The following is a 19,996-nucleotide window of genomic DNA, read 5'->3' as shown; positions in this document are numbered from 1 at the left end:
TCAGGTCCCCGGGAGATGTTCTCAAGTCCAGGTATATCCATACGGAGCGGACTACAAGCCCCAGAAGGCAATGCGCGGCGATGATGGGGCGTGGGCTAGGAGACGCGGCCTCAGTTTACGCCTGCGCAACCGGGAGAGAGCTGGGCAAAGTAAGGAAACTACAAGTTCCAAGAAGCAATGCGGCAAGGCCCCAGTCGGGAATGTTTGCGCCTGCGTGTCGCGGGCGGGGCCTCTGGGGCGGAGCGGCCACCATCTTGAAACGGGAGGCGGAGCAGAGCTGACTGGGAGCGACCGAGCGGGCCACCGCCGCCGCCATGAACCCCGAATAGTGAGTGAGCCCCGCCCGCGCCGTCCGGCGCAGCCTCGATCCCGAGTACGGGGCTGTACGCTTACCGGGGTTGTCCGGCCTGGGTCAGGACTCAGCGGCGCCCCCACATCCGGGTCCCTCTTCCGCTGACCCCCCCCCTCACATCCGGGTCCTGCCCCTCCCCCTGGGGGCCCCAGGACCCCGGCTCGGTAACCCGAGTTCTTGCACCCGGGACCCAGACACTGCGACCCCAAGGGGCACTACTTGGAGCCCGAAGCACCGGTCCCTAACAGGCCTTATTGGTCAGGTGAACCCGCAGCCTCGGTCTCTCCAGGCCTCAGTTTCCCCACCTGCTGCTTGCAGTGGCAGTCTGGGTGCTGACGACGGTCCCGGCGTTTTGGAGCCGGTCCAGCCTCGGGCCTTTTAGGTCTGGCAGTAAATCTTTCTATTTTTCCCGTTCTCCTGGAATCCGGTTCCTGGGGCTGGTCGGACGCGGCAGGCCCCGAGGCGCCGCTCCGGGTCGCTCTCCCGTGGGTCCTCCTCTCCGGGGCTACAGCTTCGCCCCTTGCCTCCGTCTAGCCGTCCTGCCGCTCCTGGAAACCAGTCCCTTCCCGCCCTCTCCTCACCTTTGCGCAGGCCCCCAGCGCCACCGTCACACCCCTTACCTTCACCGTCACGCTGTTGATGAAGTTTAGATGAATATGGCATTTGTTTCTCCCATTCCAGTGGGATTCTCTGTACCTCAGACTCTCCTCACTTCTTGGTCACTCCGCGGATAGGTGGCCCATATCTCTGCCCCAGACTTCTCATTGACAGTTTTCCCCAAGTGTCAGTTGTCTTCTTCCTCTTCTATCACTTCCTTTTTCTCCTCCAGATCCAGGCCTCAGATTTCCTTAGATAAGGGTGAAGCTCAGAGCTGGATTGTAAGGGACACAGAAGGGAACTAACAGGCTCTCACAGAGACTTTGGGAGTCTGAACCTGGTTTCCAGTCTTAAAGTTAACAGCTGTGTAACTTAGAGCAAGTCACTTCCCTCTTCTGACCTCTGGTTTCCTCATTAGTTAGAAAGAACACCATCCATTTCATAGGGCTGATGTGAGATGATGCATTTGCAGTAGTTAGCACTGGACCAGGCACAGAGTAGGAACTCAGTACTTACTTTAACTGCCGTCATTGCTACTCGTTGACCACCTCTTCTTAGAGGCTTCATACCAGGCTCTTCACATAGATATTCACTTAATGAGTTCTAGGCTGGACCCTAACTACCCTCTACTGGCGCAGAGACCACGGAGTCTGTCAAGTGTCAGGGTAGGACACTCAGCTTTTTCTCCTAAGGATTGTGATCCTTGGCAAGTCGTATCCCTCTCTCTGCCTCAGCTTTCTTCTCTATAAAGTGGAAATTCAGACTCAGCCCTTTGGGCCAGCTGTAATATGGGGAGAGGTGTCAGCCTTCCCCTTCCCAGGACTTGTGAGAGGATCTTATGAGTGCTTTAATACTCTAAACCAAGGCAAGTCTCACAGCATGAGAGAAGACCATAGTTGTAATGGCAGATGACATGGCTGGTGGGCTCCCTGCCTTCCTTCATATCTTCCCATCCTTTCTCTCTAGTGACTACCTGTTTAAGCTGCTTTTGATTGGTGATTCGGGCGTGGGCAAGTCATGCCTGCTTCTGCGGTTTGCTGTGAGTAAGGAGCCTCCCATACCATCCACCTGGGGTCCTGGCTGGTGGCAGGAGGGAGAGGGGGCAACACAGAGCACAGTAGGTCCAAGACCTCGGAACCAAGGATGAAGTTACAGAACCTCCCGTAGCATCTCTGAGCAAAGACACAGGGCTGACAGGTTGGGGTGCTGAGAATGAGGGCTTAGCAGTTACAAACTTGGCTGGGGCAGGGTCCTGGAGGGAGATTTTCCAAATGGGCTTTGGGCTTGTTCACCTAGGCCATTTCATTGCTCCCTGCTTTTCCAGGATGACACATACACAGAGAGCTACATCAGCACCATTGGGGTGGACTTCAAGATCCGAACCATTGAGCTGGATGGCAAAACCATCAAACTTCAGATCGTGAGTGTCGCTCTCCCCAGTCCCTGGTGCAGAGGCAGCCACCTTGGGAAGGGAAGGGCTCTGGGCAAGTAGCTCAGAGCTGACCTGCTCTTCTTTCTTATTGTCTTATAGTGGGACACAGCTGGTCAGGAGCGGTTCCGGACCATCACTTCCAGCTACTACCGGGGGGCTCATGGCATCATTGTGGTGTACGATGTCACCGACCAGGTACTCCTGGGGTCACATCTCCAGCTTTGCCTTCTCAGCTTTGGGTCTTTGGTTCGTTTTTGTTTTGTTTTTTTCCTTAGGATTTTATTTTTTTAAGTAATCTGCTTACCCAATATAGGGGTTGAACTCACAACCTGAGATCAAGAATCACATGCTCTACTGACTGAGCCAGCCAGGCACCCCAGGTCTCTGGTTCTTATTTCTTTTTACTCTTCCCATCCTGGATGCTGCCTGGAAGGAAGACTGTAGTTGGACTCACTTCATGAGGGAAACAGCTACAGAAGTGCATCCTCCTGAGGCCCTGCTCCCAGCCATTGACAGAAGCAGGCCTTACACCTCCTGGCTAAACTTGCCACCTTATTCTAGACTTTATAGGCACCTACATTTTGTAAGGGTTTAGTCAGCTAATCGGTTGCTGTGCTGGGCTTATGGCTTCCTGGGTGAAGACACTATGGAGAAGCAATAGGAGGACTTTAGACAAAAGAGGTGAGGCAGCTCTGCACTCTGGGTGCATTGCGAGCAGAGATAGGAGCCCTGTGTTTGCTGTGGCAGCATTAGTCATGTGTCACTGGCAGCAGTGGAGGTATTAATAGGGTGAAATAGTCCTACTGTACCTTAAGGTTTATAGAACTTGTCATGGTCTTTTTTTTTTTTTTGGTCATGGTCTCAACACTCTAAAGAAGTCTGCAGTAGCTTCCCATTTTACAGATGAAGAAATGGATCAGAGTGATAAGGAGACTTGCTTGGGGCTGTGCAGCTAGTTAAGAGGCAGAGACAGAAAATCTAAGTCTGCTGATTGTACCTGCTTTGTTCTTTCTACTAAACCTTGTGGCTTTGTGGGGGCCAGGCCCTGGGGACATGGAAATGCTTACATCAGCCCTGGGCCTGGAGGAGTTCCTGCTCTGAGGGGCATCTGGGCTCTTGGGCTCACCAGCAACTCAGGGTGCCTTCTGGACAACAAGCTGTGGGTGGACCGTGCTCTCTACTCAGAGGTCACCAAGGACCTCTAGCTGCCAAGTTCTATGACCTCATTTCAGATCTTCCCCTGATTGACCTCTCATGACTTTTACCTCCATTCTCCTCCCTCTCCTTGGAAAATTTACTATATCCAGCTCTCCTACCTCTTGCTACATTAGCTTTTCTTTTCAGTGACTTTTTACTGGTTTGCTCTATACTACTACCATCTCTCTCTCTCTCTCTCTCACACACACACACACACACACACACACACACACACACACACACATATGCCCTGCCCTACCCCCATCTTGTGCTTCCTGACTCCCCCTGCATGGGTCTGGCCACTTTATGGTTTGGCTTCTGTCTTAAATTCTGTGATTCCTGTTTAAACAGCTATCTCTGTGTTCTACCTTGCTGGCACTTTGGGAATTCTAACCTGCATGGTATCACCCAGTGAACTGTGCTGGGGTCCCTGTTTTCCAGATGAAATATGCTTAGGTAGGTGTTAGGTAACTTGCCCACAGTCTCATAGCTAGGAGAGGCAAAGCCAGTGTTTGAATCCAGGGTTCTTGGCTTCCTAACTTACCCTTCCCTGGCCCTTGCCAACCTCTCCTGAGCTTCAGATCATCATCAGAGCTCAGCATGTCCAGCCCTGGCCTCACCCACTTTCCCTAAACTGGCTTCTGCATCCCCATCTTTGTAACAGAGTTTCTGTTGGCCTAACCAGAAAACTCTTCCCTCCCCCATCCCTCCTCTCTTTTCTCCCCCCATCTTCTCTCTCAGGTCCATTCCCTTGTAACAATAGCAGTGATGAGTATGACAACAGCTCTTGCTAATTAAGCACCTGTTATAAGACAGGCCTGCGTTCATTATCTCATGTGAATAACAGCCCCCCTGGGAGCTACTGTTTTTATCAAAATGAGGAAGCTAAAGCTCAGAGAGGTTAAGTGACAAATCTAGGGTCACACAGTACATGGCAGAGGTGGGGCTTACCCGGAATGCTTTGACTCTAAATCCTGTGCTCTTCCTTGCTTCACTCCCTGGCTCGGTGCACATCTCTTCCCTAGATTATTCCAGCCACCTCCCAGTTGGTCACCATTCTTGCCAGTCTGATCTGGCTTCTACACTCCTGTCCAAACTGTCTTCCCAGAACACAGGTGTGCTTATGCAGCTCCCTTGAGAAAGCTTCATCGGCTCCTGGTTGTCCAGGAGGACAGGCGAGGACCTTCCATCATCTAGCGTGCCTCTTTTCCCCCTCCTCCTGCTCGGGGCCTGTGTCCTAGCAGCCTTAAGCTTCTCCCTGCTCCCCAGAGGCAGCACCATCCTGATCCTTGACCTGGTATATGTCATGTTTTTTTGTACATTTCTCATCCCTCCACTTCCACACAAGGCCAGTTTGTCCCTTTGACGTAGGTCTCCCCAGACAGAGATGGTCTTGGAGCTCTGGCAGCTCCTGACATCTACCCTTGCAGCACTCATCACCTTGTCTTGCCATGTGTGTGTGTCCTGGTCTAGTCCTCCACTGTCCCCTGAGTGCCTCAAGGCAGGACCTAGGCATTTTTCCCTTCTTTATGCACAGGGCCCAGCTTGGAGCATGGCGGGAGGTGTACATTTGAACCCAGTTGGATATCACTAACCTCTGACTCCTGAGATGGGAAAGTGTGGCTCTGGCTCAATCGTGTTCCTAAAAGTTCTGTTTTTATCTACGAGCCAAGGGTAGGGGTTAAGGAATGGCCAGCTTTTGGGAGAGCTGGTCTGAGCGAGCAGACTATTGGTGCCAGAAGCAGGACAAGTGTCTCTTTCTGTTCCTAGGATACATGTCTCCCTCATAGGGCAGGGTCTTCTCTGTAAAGATCCTACACACTTACTATTGGGCTGCAAGACTTCAGACCCTACAGGGGTTTTAAGGCCACTGTGGGAGTGTTGTGATTCTTGCTAACCTGTTCCCCTCCATTTCTGTCTTCTCTCTGGCCTCTATCCTGTTGTCATTTGCTCCCTACGTGTTTCAGCCTTTTCTGTGTCTCGGGGAGACTAGCTGTAGGAAGCAGAGTTGGCTGGCCCTTAGGCCTAGGCTGTTTGGCTGTTGGGGCTGTTGGCAGACAGCTGGAGCCATGCCAGGTTTGGCTTTGGGGGTCTTAGATGGAGTGGGCCAGAGAGGAGATCTAAGCCTGGAGGAGAGAGATCTTCCTCTGGGTCCCTGAGCTCAGGGCTCCTGTCTCTCTCGGGAGCCCAGGCAAACCCCCTTCAAAACCCCCTGTTCTCCTGGCCTTGAATAGGGGTGGGAGTTGGGAGCAAAATAACTTGTGATTCTGGCTTCTCTAGGAATCCTATGCCAACGTGAAGCAGTGGCTACAGGAGATTGACCGCTATGCCAGTGAGAACGTCAATAAACTCCTGGTAGGCAATAAGAGCGACCTCACCACCAAGAAGGTAGTGGACAACACCACAGCCAAGGTGAGTGGGGCCTGGGTCAGGCCCCCCAGGGCAGGCTGGGGTCTGCTGCCCCTCACCCCTCCCTTCCCACATTTCCCTCTTTTCTCTTTTTCCCTCATCAGGAGTTTGCAGATTCTCTGGGCATCCCCTTCCTGGAGACAAGTGCCAAGAATGCTACCAATGTTGAGCAGGCATTCATGACCATGGCTGCTGAGATCAAGAAGCGGATGGGGCCTGGGGCAGCCTCAGGGGGTGAGCGGCCCAACCTCAAGATCGACAGCACCCCTGTGAAGCCGGCTGGTGGTGGCTGTTGCTAGGAGGGGCACCTGGGGTGGGACAGGAGGGGGCACCTTCTCCAGATGATGCTCCTGGAGGGGACAGGAGGTGCCTCCCTCTCCTGGGGCATTTGAGTCTGTGGCTTTGGGGTGTCCTGGGCTCCCCATCTCCCTCTGGCCCATCTGCCTGCTGCCCTGAGCCCTGGTTTTGTCAAGGTCCCCAAGGGAGGACACCCAGGACCTTTGGCTGGGGTGGGGAGGTGGGCATGCTCTGCTGCTGCCTCTAGGTAACTTTAAAAGATACCCCACCACACACCTTTCTTTGGGATGAGGGCTCCTCTTTCCCTCCCTTACCCCCCATGTATGCTGCAGTGGGTTTCTCTCATCCTTTTCCTTCTCCACCCCACCCCTTCCCCAAGAGCTGGGAGCCTCCCTGGCCTCTATAGTCCCTGGCTGCAGTCAGCATCGGGGGCCAGGAATGGGACCAGGGGATCCAGGACCCAGGATCCAGGGCCCTGGGCTGGACCTCAGGAAGGGCATGGGGGCCACAGGGGCCCAGCAGCCCACCCTTTCCTCTCCTCCCTGCCTCTCCTCCCTGTTCCTTCCATACTCACAGCTCCAGCCGTCCAGCTGCGGTGGGGTCTGAGCACATCTAGAGCAGGTGGGCGGGCAGCCATGCTGGGCCTGTGTCTTGAGCCCAGAGGGAGCCTGCTCCTGCCACCCCCTGCCCTGCCAGAGCCAGGCCCATGTGCTGCCTGCCCACCGTGCCCCTTTGTCCCCAAGGCAGGCAGAGGCGGAAGGCCCACTGTGCCAGAGGCCGGGCATCAGCCTTAACCCTCACTCTGCCAGCACCTCTTCCCTTTCCCTGAGTCAGCACATCTGGCTTATTCTCTTCCTTCTGTTTGGAGCCTATGAGGGCAGGTCCTCATGCCCTGTCACTACTTCTCTTCTGGGGAATGTGGGTGCAAATCCAGGGTTGGGGGCCTCTCCCCTCACCCCCTCCCACCCAGGATCCTAGCCCCACGCCCTCTGGCATAGCTTCTTCCTGCAGAAAAACAAACCTTTGGTCTCTACCTGAGAAGCCATGTCCCTTGTGCTGTCTTTCGCCTGTCCCACCTGTGCCCTGCCCTCCAGCTTGTATTTAAGTCCCTGGGGTGCCCCTCACTCCCAGGTTCCCCTCTGGTGTCATGTCAGGCATTTTGCAAGGAAAAGCCACTTGGGGAAAGACAAAGGACAAAAAATAAATTTCCACTGGCCCTCGGGTGAGCCGAGGGTTTTTGCAAGGAAGTTGTGGTGGTTGAGTGTGGTCTGTGGTGGGAGCTCCCTTGGGTTGGGGGAATGGAACTAGGGCCCTGGGATTGGTGGCTGTACAGGGGTCCTGGCTTGGACTGTGTGTCCTAGGGTTGCTGTTGAAAGTCCTTGACCCACTTCCTAAAGCCAAGAGTGCTGCCTTCTTTTGCTTCTGTGGTGTGTCCCCAAGGGCCCAGCACGGTTTTGGCAGAAAGGGAGGCGGGTGGCCATCAGCTGCGGGTACCTGGTGAGGCTCTGTCAACACCCACACGGGCCCACATCTGTCCAGACTGTGGGCTTGGGCTGCAGACATGCACCATCAGACCAGGCCCTCATTCCCTTCAGCCCTCTCCCAGCTTTGCCCTGGGTTCAAGCCAAGTGTCTCTGCCCCCTTGGACAGTGCCAAGTTCCTCCCACTTAGGACCTCAGCCTGGCCTCCCAGGTCGGTGTGCACAATACAGTATGTTAGGGTAGGGGTGTGTGTGTGCTCTTCCGAGTGGACCGAACTCGTGTGATGCGGGGGCGGGGGCGGGCACATGTTCAGGATGTAAGTCCATGCCTACGTGTCCCTGAGGTTGGGGCGGGGGTGGCGCTCGGGCCCGGCGGTGCCCGCGAAGGGGCGCACAGAAACCCAGCCCCGCCTGAGGCGGTTCGCACGGCGGCCCCGCCCCCGGCTCCGCCCCGCCGGCTTCGCGGGCTGGAGAGCGAGGGAGCCGCGGGCGAGGGATCGCAGGATGAGCAATCGCGGCCCGGGCAGCCGGCAGCGGACGCGCCCCCCGAGCCCACCGGCCCGCGCCCCGCGCGCCCCACGGCCCCGCGGCCCCGGTCCCGGCCGCGCCGCCCGCGTCCCCCGAGGCCTGCGGGCCATGCCCGGCCGGCCCTAAACGCGGACCGGGGGGCGTCCCCTTGCGCCCGGGCCACGCGCTGGCGCCCCCCGGGCCGCCGCCCGGCACGGGGGCCATGGCGTTCACCTTCGCCGCGTTCTGCTACATGCTCACCCTGGTGCTGTGCGCCTCCCTCATCTTCTTTGTCATCTGGCACGTAAGGCCGGGCTGGGGCTGGGGCTGGGGGCGGGGTGGGGGACCGCGGGCACACAGAGCGGGAGGGGGCCGGGCAGATGGGCTCAGGGCCCGGGGAAACTTGGAGCCTCCTCTCCGCAATCCCCCTTCGGTCAGCTTCTGCTCGCCCCCATGAACACCCTCTCCTGTCGTCGGCTTCCTTCCCGGGGCCCCTTTCCTCCGCCGCCCCCGCCTATCTGTGGATATGTCAGTTGGTCCCTGACCCCCTGCCCCTGCCCCATGCCGCCTTGGGGTGTGGGGCAGAATTCTGGGGTTCTTGCTCCTTTCTTTCTTCCTACCCACCCCCCAATCCTGTCGCCCCCGTTTGTCTGTCGGGCAGTTTGTCTGTCTGCTTGCCCCCCCTTTGTGGGTTTTTCCAGCCTGAGTGATGGAGCCAGTTGCCATGGCAACTGCATCTGTTTACAGGACCTACGGATCCCAGAGCCCATTAACCCTTTCCATTTCGCTCACCTCCCTGACCCAGCAGCGACTGGCTCTAAGCACACCAGAGACCTAGTCCCCACCATCAGCTCACCTTGGGCTTCCTACCCCCTCCTTCCTGGGCTTCCCACCATCAGGTTTCCTACCCACTTCCCATTCTTCCTCCTCTTCCTTCCTACTTTTTCTTTTGTCTTGTGTCCCCTTTGGTCTGTCTCTCACTCTGGCCTGGCTCCATACCTGGTCTTTCAGTGTCCATTTCCTATCCTTTATCCTAATCACCTCTCCTTAGAGAGAGTCCCTCTCTCTCATTTTCTCTGGGGTCTTCTTCTCGGTGGCCCCCTCTGCCTGGTTCCCTTCCTCTCACCAAGAACTGTATCACTTAGCTGCCAGCTCATTGTTTGGCCCTTGACACCCACCCCACACTGCCCTCCCTCGGCCTCCTCCCCCTGAGGTTCTGGCCCCCACCCGATCCCCTCTGTGAGGACTGCCCATCTCTGTTGGCCCTGGTCCATCCATTTCTGCATCCTCTGCTTCTGCCTCCAGGACACACCTTCCTGATCTTCATCCCCTCTGGGTGGGGGGCAAGGGGGGTGTTCCCTTACCCCTCTCCTGTCTCTCCCTGTAACCTGCTCTTTCCTTCCTCTCACTTCCTTCTCATTACCTCACCTGCTTATTTCCTGGTCTCCCCACTTCCTCTCTTCCTGGGACCCACTGTCTGCCCCATGATCCTCCTTGTCTTTTGACCAATCCCTCCCTTCACCATCCCCCTAGCCCCACTGCTGCCTATCTCCTTGACATCTGGTTTCCCTGGACTCTGACTGCACCCCTTCTGTGTGAGAGATGAGTCCCTACAGGCACCTTTCACCACATTCCCCTCTCCCCATCTCCAGCCCTCTCCCTGGCTTTGCCCCCCTTCTGCCCCCATGGGTCTCTTAATTGCTTTTTCTTTTCTCCTCCTTTATCTTTTTCTCTTTCTCTGCCCCCATATCTGGGGCCCCTATCCATCTTGATCTCTGTGAGCCTCCTATCTCACTCCAGGGTAGTGGACAGTCCTGTGGGCTGGAGGCAGGAGAGCTGGGGTCCCGGAGATTGGAAGAAATTGAGGGTCACAGGCTTGGAACACTGAGCTAACCAGCTCCTGGAAGAAAGTTTCCTGGAATTCAAGAAGCCCCTTTTCAGGCCTCTCCCCATCCAGAGACCTTGCACAGTGCGTCTGGGGGTCCCTGTCCTTAGGAGCTACTCAGAGCTGTCCTCTGTCTAACACCGGTGTCGGTGCTTCCCAAGAACTGAGCTCTGGGCAGCTGTTGAAGAGTCAAGGATGAATAAGACTCAGGCTTTGCCCTTGTGGGGCTCCTAGGCAGGTGGGAAGGGCCCAACGAATATTTACTGAGCACCTATTATGTGTCAAGCATGGTGTTCACTCTTGTATTTAGTTGGGGATCTTAGCAAGTCATTCATCTTGAGTATGTTTCCTTGTGGGTAAAGTGGGTTTGTTTTATATACATCAGAGTGCCCAGAGCACGGCCTCCTAAAGGGGAGTGGGGGTGGGCATAGGCATAGGACATGTGGTCCTCAATCCAAATTAGTAAGAACCAAATCTTCCAGGGTAGGACCTCAGTTCCCACCCCAGACCCTGAGCCCAGTCCCACTGGTCGCTAGGCAACCTAGTGGTGAGTGACGTGTGTCAGCTGTCATCGTGGGGGATTGTTTGTTCCAGGGGGCTGAGTCAGCGCCAGGCAGCCTGGGGGGTGGGAGGCACGACACCCGCTGCCTGCTAGTGGTGCCAGCTCTGGGGCAGACAGACGGCACCCTTCCGCTCCCTGCTGGACCCTGTTGCTGTGCCTGGCAGGCAGGTGGCTGCCCAAAGTCCATGGGGAGCGGGTGCTGCTCCAGATGGCCCTGGCTCCCTCAAGAAGCCCATGTTCTCTCCCTCTAAGCCGTCTGGGGTCTGGGAAGCTTGAAGGTGGGGGGCTCTGTGCCTTATCCTCACACTAGTGCTGAAGAGAGGGGACCTCAGAAGGCTTTTCTTCCAGACCACCTTCCATGCCAGCTCCCACCAGCCCCCACCCAGATCTCTCATTATCTCTCAAACACCTGCTCCTCCTAAGAGTTCCCCATCCCAGTGAGGACACTGCTACCTATCAGATGCCCAACACACACAGGCAACTTGGGCCCTCTGCCTCCACTCTGCGGCCATTCAAGCCCATTGGAGTCTGGCTTCTAAATAGTTCTGGAATCCCTCCACACCTCTCCACTCTCACTGCCACTCTCCTCATGCAGATCACCATCAACATTGCCGCCCTCCGCCCAGTTTCCTCACTGGCCTGGGCTGCCCATGATCAAGAGGTTAAGATTTTTAACGCCAGAGTCTAAGGGGTTAGAGTCCTGTCTTACCACTGACTAGCTGTGTGGCCTTGGACAAGTAACTTAGCCTGTCTTTCAGTTTCCTTATTGCAAAACGGATATGATAATGCCAGTCCCTACGTCATCAGGTTATTGCAAGCATTAAATGAGTTAGTAAACATAAAACCTGCTAGAATAGAATAAGCATCACGTATGCCTTGGCTGGGACTGTTACCTGATGTATACTTCCTGGTCCATCCATCCTAAAACATTAGCCTGATCATCCCACTCTGCTGCCTTATAGCCCTCAGTGGCTCTGCATTACTTTTGGGTTAAAGTCCAAACATCTGGCCCAGGCTCACAGTATCTCCAGCCCATCTTTCACATTCCCTTCCCACTCACCTCACACTTTTTCACTCTGGCCTCATGGAACCTGCAGCTTCCTGAATATTCCTTGTTCCTTAAACCTTCTGCCTTTGTACCTGCTGCTTGGACTGCCCTTCCCCCATCTGTTCACCAAACACCCAGAGTCCAGCCTGAACTCTGCTCCTCATCACCTCGGATGCTGGATCAGGCCTCCAATAGCCCTGATCACCCTGGAATATAGTTCACAGTTCTCCCAAGCAAGGGAGCCCTCCTAAGCAAGGGCTGTGTCCCAGGCCTCTGGGATCTCAGTGGTCAACACAGGGCAGAAAGACACCATCTCTTGGGATGTTTTGGATGGAGGCGTTGTGAACATGCCTTGACTTGGGCATAAGCACACTAGGATTCCGTTGCAGACTGTTGTGTGACCTTGGGCTAGGCCCCGCACCTCCCTCAACCTCAGTTTCTCAACCTTTGCAGTAAGCTCCAACTGGTCCAGTACCCATGTAGGAATTCCTATCCTATAGAAGCATGGGTGGGGGGCCGTAAGCTGCTGCCTCAACCTTGAAGCACACGCCCCTCCCCCAGATCATAGCCTTTGACGAGCTGCGGACCGACTTCAAGAACCCCATCGACCAGGGGAACCCAGCGCGGGCAGTAAGTGATACATGTGCTGTGCCGAGGTGTGTCCGTCCGTCTGTCTTTCCATCTGTCGCAGGCCAAGCGGAGTGGGGGACGGGGAGAAGTGGGGAGTGTGGTGAGACCCGGCAGTGCCCCTTCCTGTCTGTCCCCGCCCCCAGCAAAACACCTGGCGCGGGCTCAGGGCTCGGGTTCCTCCTGGCGGGGCGGCCGTTGCCAGGCTCTGTGCCGTTGCCATGGAGACGCGGGTGAAGGTCCCTCCACGGTGACGGTTGCCATGGCGACGGCGCGGCTGCTTCCTTGCCGCAGAGACTGCTCTGGCGCCCCCTGGCGGCCACGCGCGGGTCGGCGGGGGACGCAGGGAGGGCAGCGGGGCGCCTTCAATGCCCGCTCCACCGCTCCCTCATGGCGGCCTTTTCTTCCCTCTACAGCGCGAGCGTTTAAAAAACATCGAACGCATCTGCTGCCTCCTGAGGAAGGTCAGTGTCAGCGCTGGTAGCGGGAGGCTCGTGACCCAGCTCAGCCCTACTCGTTGTGACCCGGAATACAGCCAGTCAGCCACCGGGAGGGAATGGGAGGCTAAAGATCCCTTGAGTCCCCAGGGGTCACCGGGAGCACCTCCCAAATCCCAGCTCCCCTCTGTGCTCTTGCCACTGGGGTCTGTCCTAGCACCAGGCAGCTGACCTCTCGCCCTCCCTCCCCAGCTGGTGGTCCCAGAATACTCCATCCACGGCCTCTTCTGTCTGATGTTTCTGTGTGCAGCAGAGTGGGTGACCCTGGGCCTCAACATCCCCCTCCTCTTCTACCACCTCTGGAGGTGAGAGACTCCACATCCCCCTCTTCTACCACTTCTGGCAGCGGGGAGTGAGATGGAAGAGCAGGGGCAGGATGGGGGTGGAGCTCTGATGTGGGCACTCAAGCCCCTCCCTCCCCCCACCCCACCAGGTACTTCCATCGCCCTGCGGATGGCTCTGAGGTCATGTATGATGCGGTCTCCATCATGAATGCTGACATCCTCAACTACTGCCAGAAGGAGTCCTGGTGCAAACTCGCCTTCTACCTGCTCTCCTTCTTCTATTACCTGTACAGGTGAGGCCCTGCCCATGGCAGTCAGAAGTCAGGGAAGGGATGCTCCGGGTACCATGCCTCCAATCCCAGGAGTGGTTGGGTCCCAGGTTCTTGCCTTTTTCCCTTAAGGACTGAGAGCAACCCGGGGTATAACAGGGTGGGTGGCCGGTAGCTGGGCCTACTAAGGACTTGGCTCACTGCCTCATCTTCCCACAGTATGGTTTATACGTTGGTGAGTTTCTAAGGGGGAAGCCGGCCAGGGAGCAAGCCCAGAATGGACCGGACGCCTGTGCACCCCCAGCCCTGCCCCTTGGCCACAGAGGCCTCAGCCCTGGGGAGGGAGGGGGCACTGGTGCCCCCGGCCTCCTCTCCACCCCTCCAAACTGCTGCTGCGGGACCTCCTGCCTTCAGAGCCCCCTCCCCTTGGACTAGGGCTGGGCAGAGCTCTAAATAGGGGTAGGGGCTCCTCTGTCAGCCTGCAGGCATGGCAGTCAGTCTTGGAAGGGGCAGAACCTCCAGCCTTGTCCACTTTGGGTGGGGGAACAGACATGGACCCTGCCAAAGCGGCAGGGCTTGACCCTGGAAGTTCTGGGCCGCCCCCCCCGCACCCTCACCCTGAGGCACCCCCTGCAGGTGGGGGGGTACCCGCACCGGGAATGAGCAGGCTCAGCAGGGGGGGCAGCCCACCCCTAGTCTGCCCTCTCCCCTCCCCCAGGCTGTCTCTCTAGACCTCTCCCTTCCCCATCCCCACTTGCCCCAACCCCAGCCTGTCCTGTCTCTTGGACCTATTTTCTATGTTGCCTGGAGGAGTCCGGCACCCCTTCCCCGGCCATTTGTGACAAAATATGAATAAACTACTGCAAACACGTGGGCCCCAGTTCTGCTCCTGAAAGGCTTGAAGAGCACATGGGGGCAGAGGGTCTCTATAGGGGCAGCCCTCACCTGAATCCCCAGTCCAGCTAGGCTCAAAATACTGGCCCAAGGAACCTTCTAGGGAACCCCTCAGATGGATCAAAGAGGCCTCTGAGGTCTCCTTGGCATGCTGCTCCCTTCTATCCTCACTCTCCCGGCCACAGCTAAACAGCTATTCCTGCTAAAACCCTTCCATCTGCCTTTCAAAGCAGTAACAAAGCCACACACTCCAGGAAGCCCTCACCTGGGTCCCCTGAGCCTGGTAAACCCTGGGCAATGGAGAGGCCCCCCCCCGCCCCAGGCCCCAGGAACAAGGGTCAGATACAATCAAGGAAATCAAATCTTCAATGTATGGAAAAATCAGTGCCAGTGGGGGCCAGGGGTCACCGGACCAAGTGGAAGGTCAGCCAGTATATGATGAGGGGCTGGAAGGCTGCAGCTCCCAGAGTCAGGTAGAGCTGGAGACGCTGCCGGGGAGCTGGGCCCCCATTGTTGTCAGGACCCAGGGCTGCTGTTCGCAAAGAGCGCACCTGGAAGAAAGGAGAGAGCTGAAGCTGGGCCAGGGAGGCTTGTCCCCAGCTCCAACCCCAGGGGGACAGACAGGAGGCACAATCCCAAACTCACAATGAAGTACATGAGTGAAGACGATGTCCAGGCCAGTGCCACATAGTAGCCATCACTGCCAAACAGCAGCCCTGTGAGCACGCTGAGGATCATTCTGCAGGGGGTGGGGTGCAGGTGGGGGTAAGGAGAGAGGAGGAAGAGATGGCTGGAGATCTCCTAAGGAATCGGGGCCTGAGATTGGCCCTACCATCCAGCCTTAGATCTCACCCACCACCACTGAGCCCTTTATCTCCAATCTGTCCCCGGAGTCCTAGACTCAAAAATGAATCTGGAAGGCCTAGGACTTAGCCCTAGGACCTGGATCTAAGACACCCTCCACTACTCCAGCACAAGGCCCTTGTCTCCTGTGTTCCCAGGGTGACTCTGCAAACATTCCTGACCTGAACAACAGGACACGGCTCCTGAGGAGAATGCTAAAAACAGCTGGTTCCTCTATTAGAGAAAAGCTAGGGCCCAGAGAGGGGCAGAGAGGTGCCCAGGGTCATAATTTAAGGCTACAGCTACACCAGCTAGAAACTCAAGGCAGCAGGCCACTCTCCCAGGCCTGCCTCTGGCCTGACCCATAGCTACTCACCCTACATATTTGTAGCCGCTATAGGCTAGCAGGTGGAAAGTGCTCAGGTCACTGCGCACGGTGGCCAGATAGACACCCAGGAGCAGGGCTAGCACCTCCATCACGATCCATACCAGTGCTGTGCTTGCACACAGGCCCAGCACCTCTGGGGAGAACCTGTGGCCATGTGGGAAAAGGGGGGCAGTATTCAGAAACCAGCCATCCTGTGGTAGGTGTGAGACTGAGGACATGGGGTGAACATGGGACCTGCCAAAGGTCCCCTAGAGAGGTGAGGGGAGCAGTCAGGATGGGGAGCTGGTAGGAATGGGTGAGGGCATTGGTACTGACCTTTTCTGAATCCCCAGTGCCATCCCTGCCAACAGCACGTAGGTGATGAAGGCCATTGCTGCCAAGAGCCAGAAAAATGCCATCAGCCTGGTTTCCTCAGAATCCCCTGGCTAGGTATTTGGGGCCATTTACACCTTCTCTCCATACTTCCTCCCCTGCATATCCCCGCATGCGAACCTCCATAGTCAGCTCCTAATACCCTGCCTGGAATTCCTTTCTCTGCTCAGCCCTCTCTCCAGGCATAAATGCTACCTGACTCTTCTCTCCGCACCACCAAGCCACTTCTTTCCCCGTCTCTGTGCTAGGAAACTCACCAAACTTTCCTGCTCTGGCTCAAACCGTATCACGGGCCAAGGCTATTGCTAATCCTAGACCAAAAGGCAGGGGCCAACCTGATCTCCCACAACACTATAGTACTAAAATACAGGCTTGAAGACAACCCAGGCTCTCCCCAAAATCTGGCCCATGGGGATGACTTCACCTCAGCCAGTCTGGCCACTGGTGCTGGCCTTAGCTCTGGCCCACCCACCAACACAAAGGGTGCAGGTTTACCTCTGCTGTTTACACAAAAGCTCAGAGCCTGTGGGATCTGGGCTTTCACAGCAAGTGTAGCTCCTCAGCCGTGTTCTCTGCCCCTCCTTGAAGGACCAAACTGATGTGCCCACCAGAGAGCACAGGGTCTGAAGTCAGGAAACTAGCTCTACCACCTATAAACTATATGGCTTCAAAGATACTCAAATCTCTCTGAGCCTTGGCTTCAAATGGGGATGGCAATTCCTGCTTTATGAGGTGGCTCGGAGTGGAAACAGAGGAAGGAAGAAGAACCTGTGGCCCTCCCGGAGCAACTGGGCTGACTGGCTGCCCTGGCAACCCCTATGGGGGCTGGCAGAGCACACTTACCCCTCCTCCAGCGTGTCCACCATGGGCTTCGCCTCAGGACAAGCCCCAGGACAGAGGAATCAGATGCACAGTCTGCCAGCCACTGTCCAACATGGGCAGCCTGACCTCATGCCACGTAGGTGGGCAGTTATGGGAACCCAGAAGGGAGTGACCACTTCCTCAGAGAAGGGACTTGGGGGACAAGTAATAACTATGATAATGACTATTATTTACGGTGTGCTTCCTGCTGAAAGCAGGTCACCTCACATCACCTCACTGAATTTCCACAACAATTCTTTGTGGTGGAGACTGTTGTTATTCCTGGTTTGCTTAAGAGTAAAAGTAGCCAGCCTGAGGTCCCATTACCAGAAATTGCAGGACCAGGTCTAAAGCCAGGGCTCCAGTTAAGAGACAAGAAGATCTCAAAAGGGAATACCATGAGGGCACTGAGGGCACCCAGGAAGCTCCTTACTGGTCCCCTTGCTCTGTCAACCCGGTGTCTAGCAACAACCACACATGGAAAGCACCAAGAGCAGATGCTGAATAAATGCATGAGCCCCTCTCTTCTCGTTGGTGCCTTAAGGCACAAGTCGCCCCACATCCCTCAGCCCAAGTCGAAGAAAGACTCACTGGGGATATAGAGGTCAGGGGCATTGAGATCTTGCCGCGGTGGCAGAGGCACATCACGACTGTACTGCACTTCCCAGTTCTGGTGGTGGCAGCAGCAGCCAGGTCAGAAGAAAAAGATAAGAAAAGAAAGAAGGCGGTTGAGGTCTGGGGGCCAAACTCTGGGACAGGACAAGGAAAGCACAGGGCCCTGCCAGCTCACCTGGTGTGTGTAGGGGAAGACCAGGAGCCCCAGCTTCTTGGCCACATAGGCTGTGTCCACAGCAAAAAAATACTTGAGTTTGTTCACAGACACAAAACGGTGCAGCTGGGAGAGGAGAGAGGAGGCTGTGGGTAAGCTGTACCCCAAACCTCAGGGTGCTCCTCTGTATGCTCCTTCCCTGAGGGCTGCTGTTGAGAATTAGGTGGGATCCCACGATGCCCCATCCCTGGACAGAAATCTTGCCACCCTTGCCCTGGGGACGGGCCACACCTCCTTGTGCACCATGTCCTTCCCATGGGATGCGATGGAGCTGCCATAGGCCATAGCCACATTGGCCATTGGGTCCCCAAGCAAGTGGTTGACATTGAAGGCCACATCGGCTCCTGGGGCTGGGTATCCTCCTGGCTGGCTGGAGTAAGCACCGCTTGTATCATCGAAGAGGGGAGGGGGATCTGGAGCTGCCCGGGCCCTGTGCTTGGAGCCTGTGAGTTTGTAGGTACTAGAGTAGGTGACAGGAATATCAAACATGAGCCCAAACCACCCCCCATTCCCCAGGTTGGGCCAGCCCTGTATGGGTCCTGGGGTCACCAAACAATCAGTTAGTGAAACCTGGCCTGGATGAGGGGTAGGTAACCCAGAAAGAACTTTGATGAAGGATCGTTTTCCAGAGGTGCCAAATGTAGGCAAAGAAAGAGCTGAAGCAGCGCCTGGAAGTGGTTGCCCACCTGGGGGTTTCTGGGGTCCTTCTCCAGGGAAGTGATCCCTTAACAGCCTTGGGAGAGTGAGTAGAAGTTGGCTAGGTGGAGAAGATAACTGGGAGGGCATCCCGCATTAACAAGGGTGGAAAAGGCGACAGCCGGGTACCCAAAGGCCCTGGGCGGTGGTGAGGGCCCCTACCAGGGTCATGACAAGTTTAGAAAGTTCTGGAAGCAGACCCCGTTCGTGCCCGCGTATGGCATGGGAATCCCAGCTGTGCTGTCACCGCCTGATCTCAGGATTGGGCAGAGAGGGCGAAGTCCGGGACGCGTTGCGGACTCGCGCAGGGCGGAAACCCGAAAGACACCCGCCGCCCTGGGGAACGGTCACGGCTGCCCCTCTCCCTCAGGGTGAGCGGGCCGCGCCGCCGACCCTCCTCCGGCCGACCCGGCCGTGTCCCGCCCGCCCCGCTCCCCACGCACCGTGGGCTCCGTAGCCCGAGTGATAAGCCATGGCCGCGATGCTGGCGCTCCCAAAGGGCCCGCTGCGCCGCCTCGTGGGTACGAATACTAATAAGGCAGCTGCTCGGCTTCCTGGGCACCGATCGGGGTTACGGAGCAGCCCGACACGTCCGCCAGCTCTTCGACCGCAGCCGCCATGTCCTCAGCGTTATCCTCCGTCGCCTACCATTGGCTCCCCGGCGGTGCTAGGTCGCCTCTCCCCTCTCTCAATTGGCTGTTGGCGCGGCCTCGCGGAATTGGATTCGGCAGTAGTCAACTTCCGGAGGGGTATAGGCGGAGCAACCCTAGGCGCTCTCGGATTGGATGGTGTGTATGCTAATTAGTGGCCAGAGCAGCCAATACCCAATAAGCCAATGGATTAAGGTGGGGGGTGGGGTTGAGAATTATTTCCGCGCCTGCGCAGTGGGGCACTTGACGCTCGCCCTGCCACGACTACATCAGGTGGAGACCTGGCAGAGGCGGGAGTCTGGGAAAGAAGTTTAGCTCGGGGGACGTAACCCAGGAGGGAATGGGTCCGTGGTGCTCTGCCAAGTCCCGCCCGTCTCCTGCCCCACCCTCTCAATGCTAGCTTTCTTCTCCCATCATCCATCCTCCCCTCGCCCCTCCTCTAGTCGTGGCACGGAGCCCGGTCAGCCAGTGAGGTGTTAGCAGGAGGCCGGGAGGGGCAGTGATGGCGCGGCCCAGCGAGCCCCGGAAGCTGACTCCTCCTCCCCACCTCCCGTCCCTCCTTCCCGCGCGGGTGCTGTCCGTTGTCCGGTGCTGAAATGCCCTACAGCTACTGCCGCTATCCTGCAGATTCTGGCGCCCAGCTGCTGGGAGGGTCTGGGCTCTTGAGACAGAAAGACAGACAGAGAGAGACACACACACAGTACACACAAATACATTACACATATCGAAAACTCCAGAAGATCTGAAATCCCAGAGATTGGGTAGTATAGGATCCTGCACCATGCCTGACCCATCATCTCTCCCATGGTCCAGCTGATGTGAGGGTGGAGGTATGCTGATCCACCTCCTGAAGGTGCATTTGAAACTCCTGACTCATTGCTGGCCCTACGGTCATCTTAAAGTGAGACACCATCAGCCCCCAGGCCTCACTCCCGAGGTCGAGGGTTCCTTTCTCCCGCCTAGTTTGTGACCACTCTCACCCTCCTCAGAGAGTCTTCAGGGGCTTCCCTTCTCACACAA

The 19,996-nt window shown here is 56.7% G+C and overlaps 3 protein-coding genes across 4 annotated transcripts; 2 read left to right on the top strand and 1 right to left on the bottom strand.

The window, feature by feature from the left end:
• Positions 1-231: 231 nt before the first annotated feature.
• Positions 232-7,531, top strand: RAB1B (RAB1B, member RAS oncogene family). The gene is made up of 6 exons (XM_055312170.1): positions 232-328; positions 1,916-1,988; positions 2,274-2,369; positions 2,481-2,576; positions 5,859-5,990; positions 6,092-7,531. The coding sequence occupies exons 1-6, from the start codon at positions 315-317 to the stop codon at positions 6,284-6,286; spliced, it is 606 nt and encodes a 201-aa protein (XP_055168145.1). The 5' UTR covers positions 232-314; the 3' UTR covers positions 6,287-7,531.
• An 824-nt stretch (positions 7,532-8,355) lies between these two features.
• Positions 8,356-14,305, top strand: CNIH2 (cornichon family AMPA receptor auxiliary protein 2). Its single transcript, XM_055313734.1, has 6 exons — positions 8,356-8,575; positions 12,328-12,396; positions 12,810-12,857; positions 13,083-13,195; positions 13,324-13,467; positions 13,663-14,305. The coding sequence occupies exons 1-6, from the start codon at positions 8,495-8,497 to the stop codon at positions 13,688-13,690; spliced, it is 483 nt and encodes a 160-aa protein (XP_055169709.1). The 5' UTR covers positions 8,356-8,494; the 3' UTR covers positions 13,691-14,305.
• Positions 14,306-14,685: 380 nt separating this feature from the next.
• YIF1A (Yip1 interacting factor homolog A, membrane trafficking protein) lies at positions 14,686-19,009 on the bottom strand. Of its 2 annotated transcripts, none has more exons than XM_055308753.1 (8): positions 18,770-19,009; positions 17,862-18,073; positions 17,592-17,696; positions 17,393-17,471; positions 15,884-15,941; positions 15,557-15,712; positions 14,983-15,076; positions 14,686-14,912 (listed from the first exon to the last, which is right to left on the bottom strand). In XM_055308753.1, the coding sequence occupies exons 1-8, from the start codon at positions 18,798-18,800 to the stop codon at positions 14,742-14,744; spliced, it is 906 nt and encodes a 301-aa protein (XP_055164728.1). In that variant the 5' UTR covers positions 18,801-19,009; the 3' UTR covers positions 14,686-14,741. The 2 variants fall into 2 exon arrangements, with proteins under 2 accessions (XP_055164728.1, XP_055164732.1); XM_055308757.1 differs by having other exon boundaries at positions 14,686-14,888; positions 18,770-19,005.
• Between the last annotated feature and the right edge of the window lie 987 nt (positions 19,010-19,996).

The sequence above is a fragment of the Nyctereutes procyonoides genome, unplaced genomic scaffold (genome assembly GCF_905146905.1).
Source record: "Nyctereutes procyonoides isolate TBG_1078 unplaced genomic scaffold, NYPRO_anot_genome, whole genome shotgun sequence".
NCBI classification, from domain to species: Eukaryota; Metazoa; Chordata; class Mammalia; order Carnivora; family Canidae; genus Nyctereutes; species Nyctereutes procyonoides.
Note: the sequence above shows the minus strand (reverse complement) of the source record. Positions and strands in the feature narration are given on the sequence as shown.

Bases quoted from the DNA above. Each gene is read 5' to 3' on its own strand.
- YIF1A (XM_055308753.1), bottom strand. From the start codon at position 18,800: ATGGCTTATCACTCGGGCTACGGAGCCCACG. The intron at 18,074-18,769 runs GTGCGTGGGGAG...ACAAACTCACAG, and splicing joins CTCGGGCTACGGAGCCCACG to GCTCCAAGCACAGGGCCCGG. The intron at 15,713-15,883 runs GTCAGTACCAAT...ACATGGCCACAG, and splicing joins GCACTGGGGATTCAGAAAAG to GTTCTCCCCAGAGGTGCTGG.
- RAB1B (XM_055312170.1), top strand. The intron at 2,370-2,480 runs GTGAGTGTCGCT...ATTGTCTTATAG, and splicing joins AAACCATCAAACTTCAGATC to TGGGACACAGCTGGTCAGGA. The intron at 5,991-6,091 runs GTGAGTGGGGCC...TTCCCTCATCAG, and splicing joins TGGACAACACCACAGCCAAG to GAGTTTGCAGATTCTCTGGG.
- CNIH2 (XM_055313734.1), top strand. From the start codon at position 8,495: ATGGCGTTCACCTTCGCCGCGTTCTGCTACATGCTCACCCTGGTGCTG. The intron at 12,858-13,082 runs GTCAGTGTCAGC...CTCCCTCCCCAG, and splicing joins TCTGCTGCCTCCTGAGGAAG to CTGGTGGTCCCAGAATACTC. The intron at 13,468-13,662 runs GTGAGGCCCTGC...ATCTTCCCACAG, and splicing joins TTCTTCTATTACCTGTACAG to TATGGTTTATACGTTGGTGA.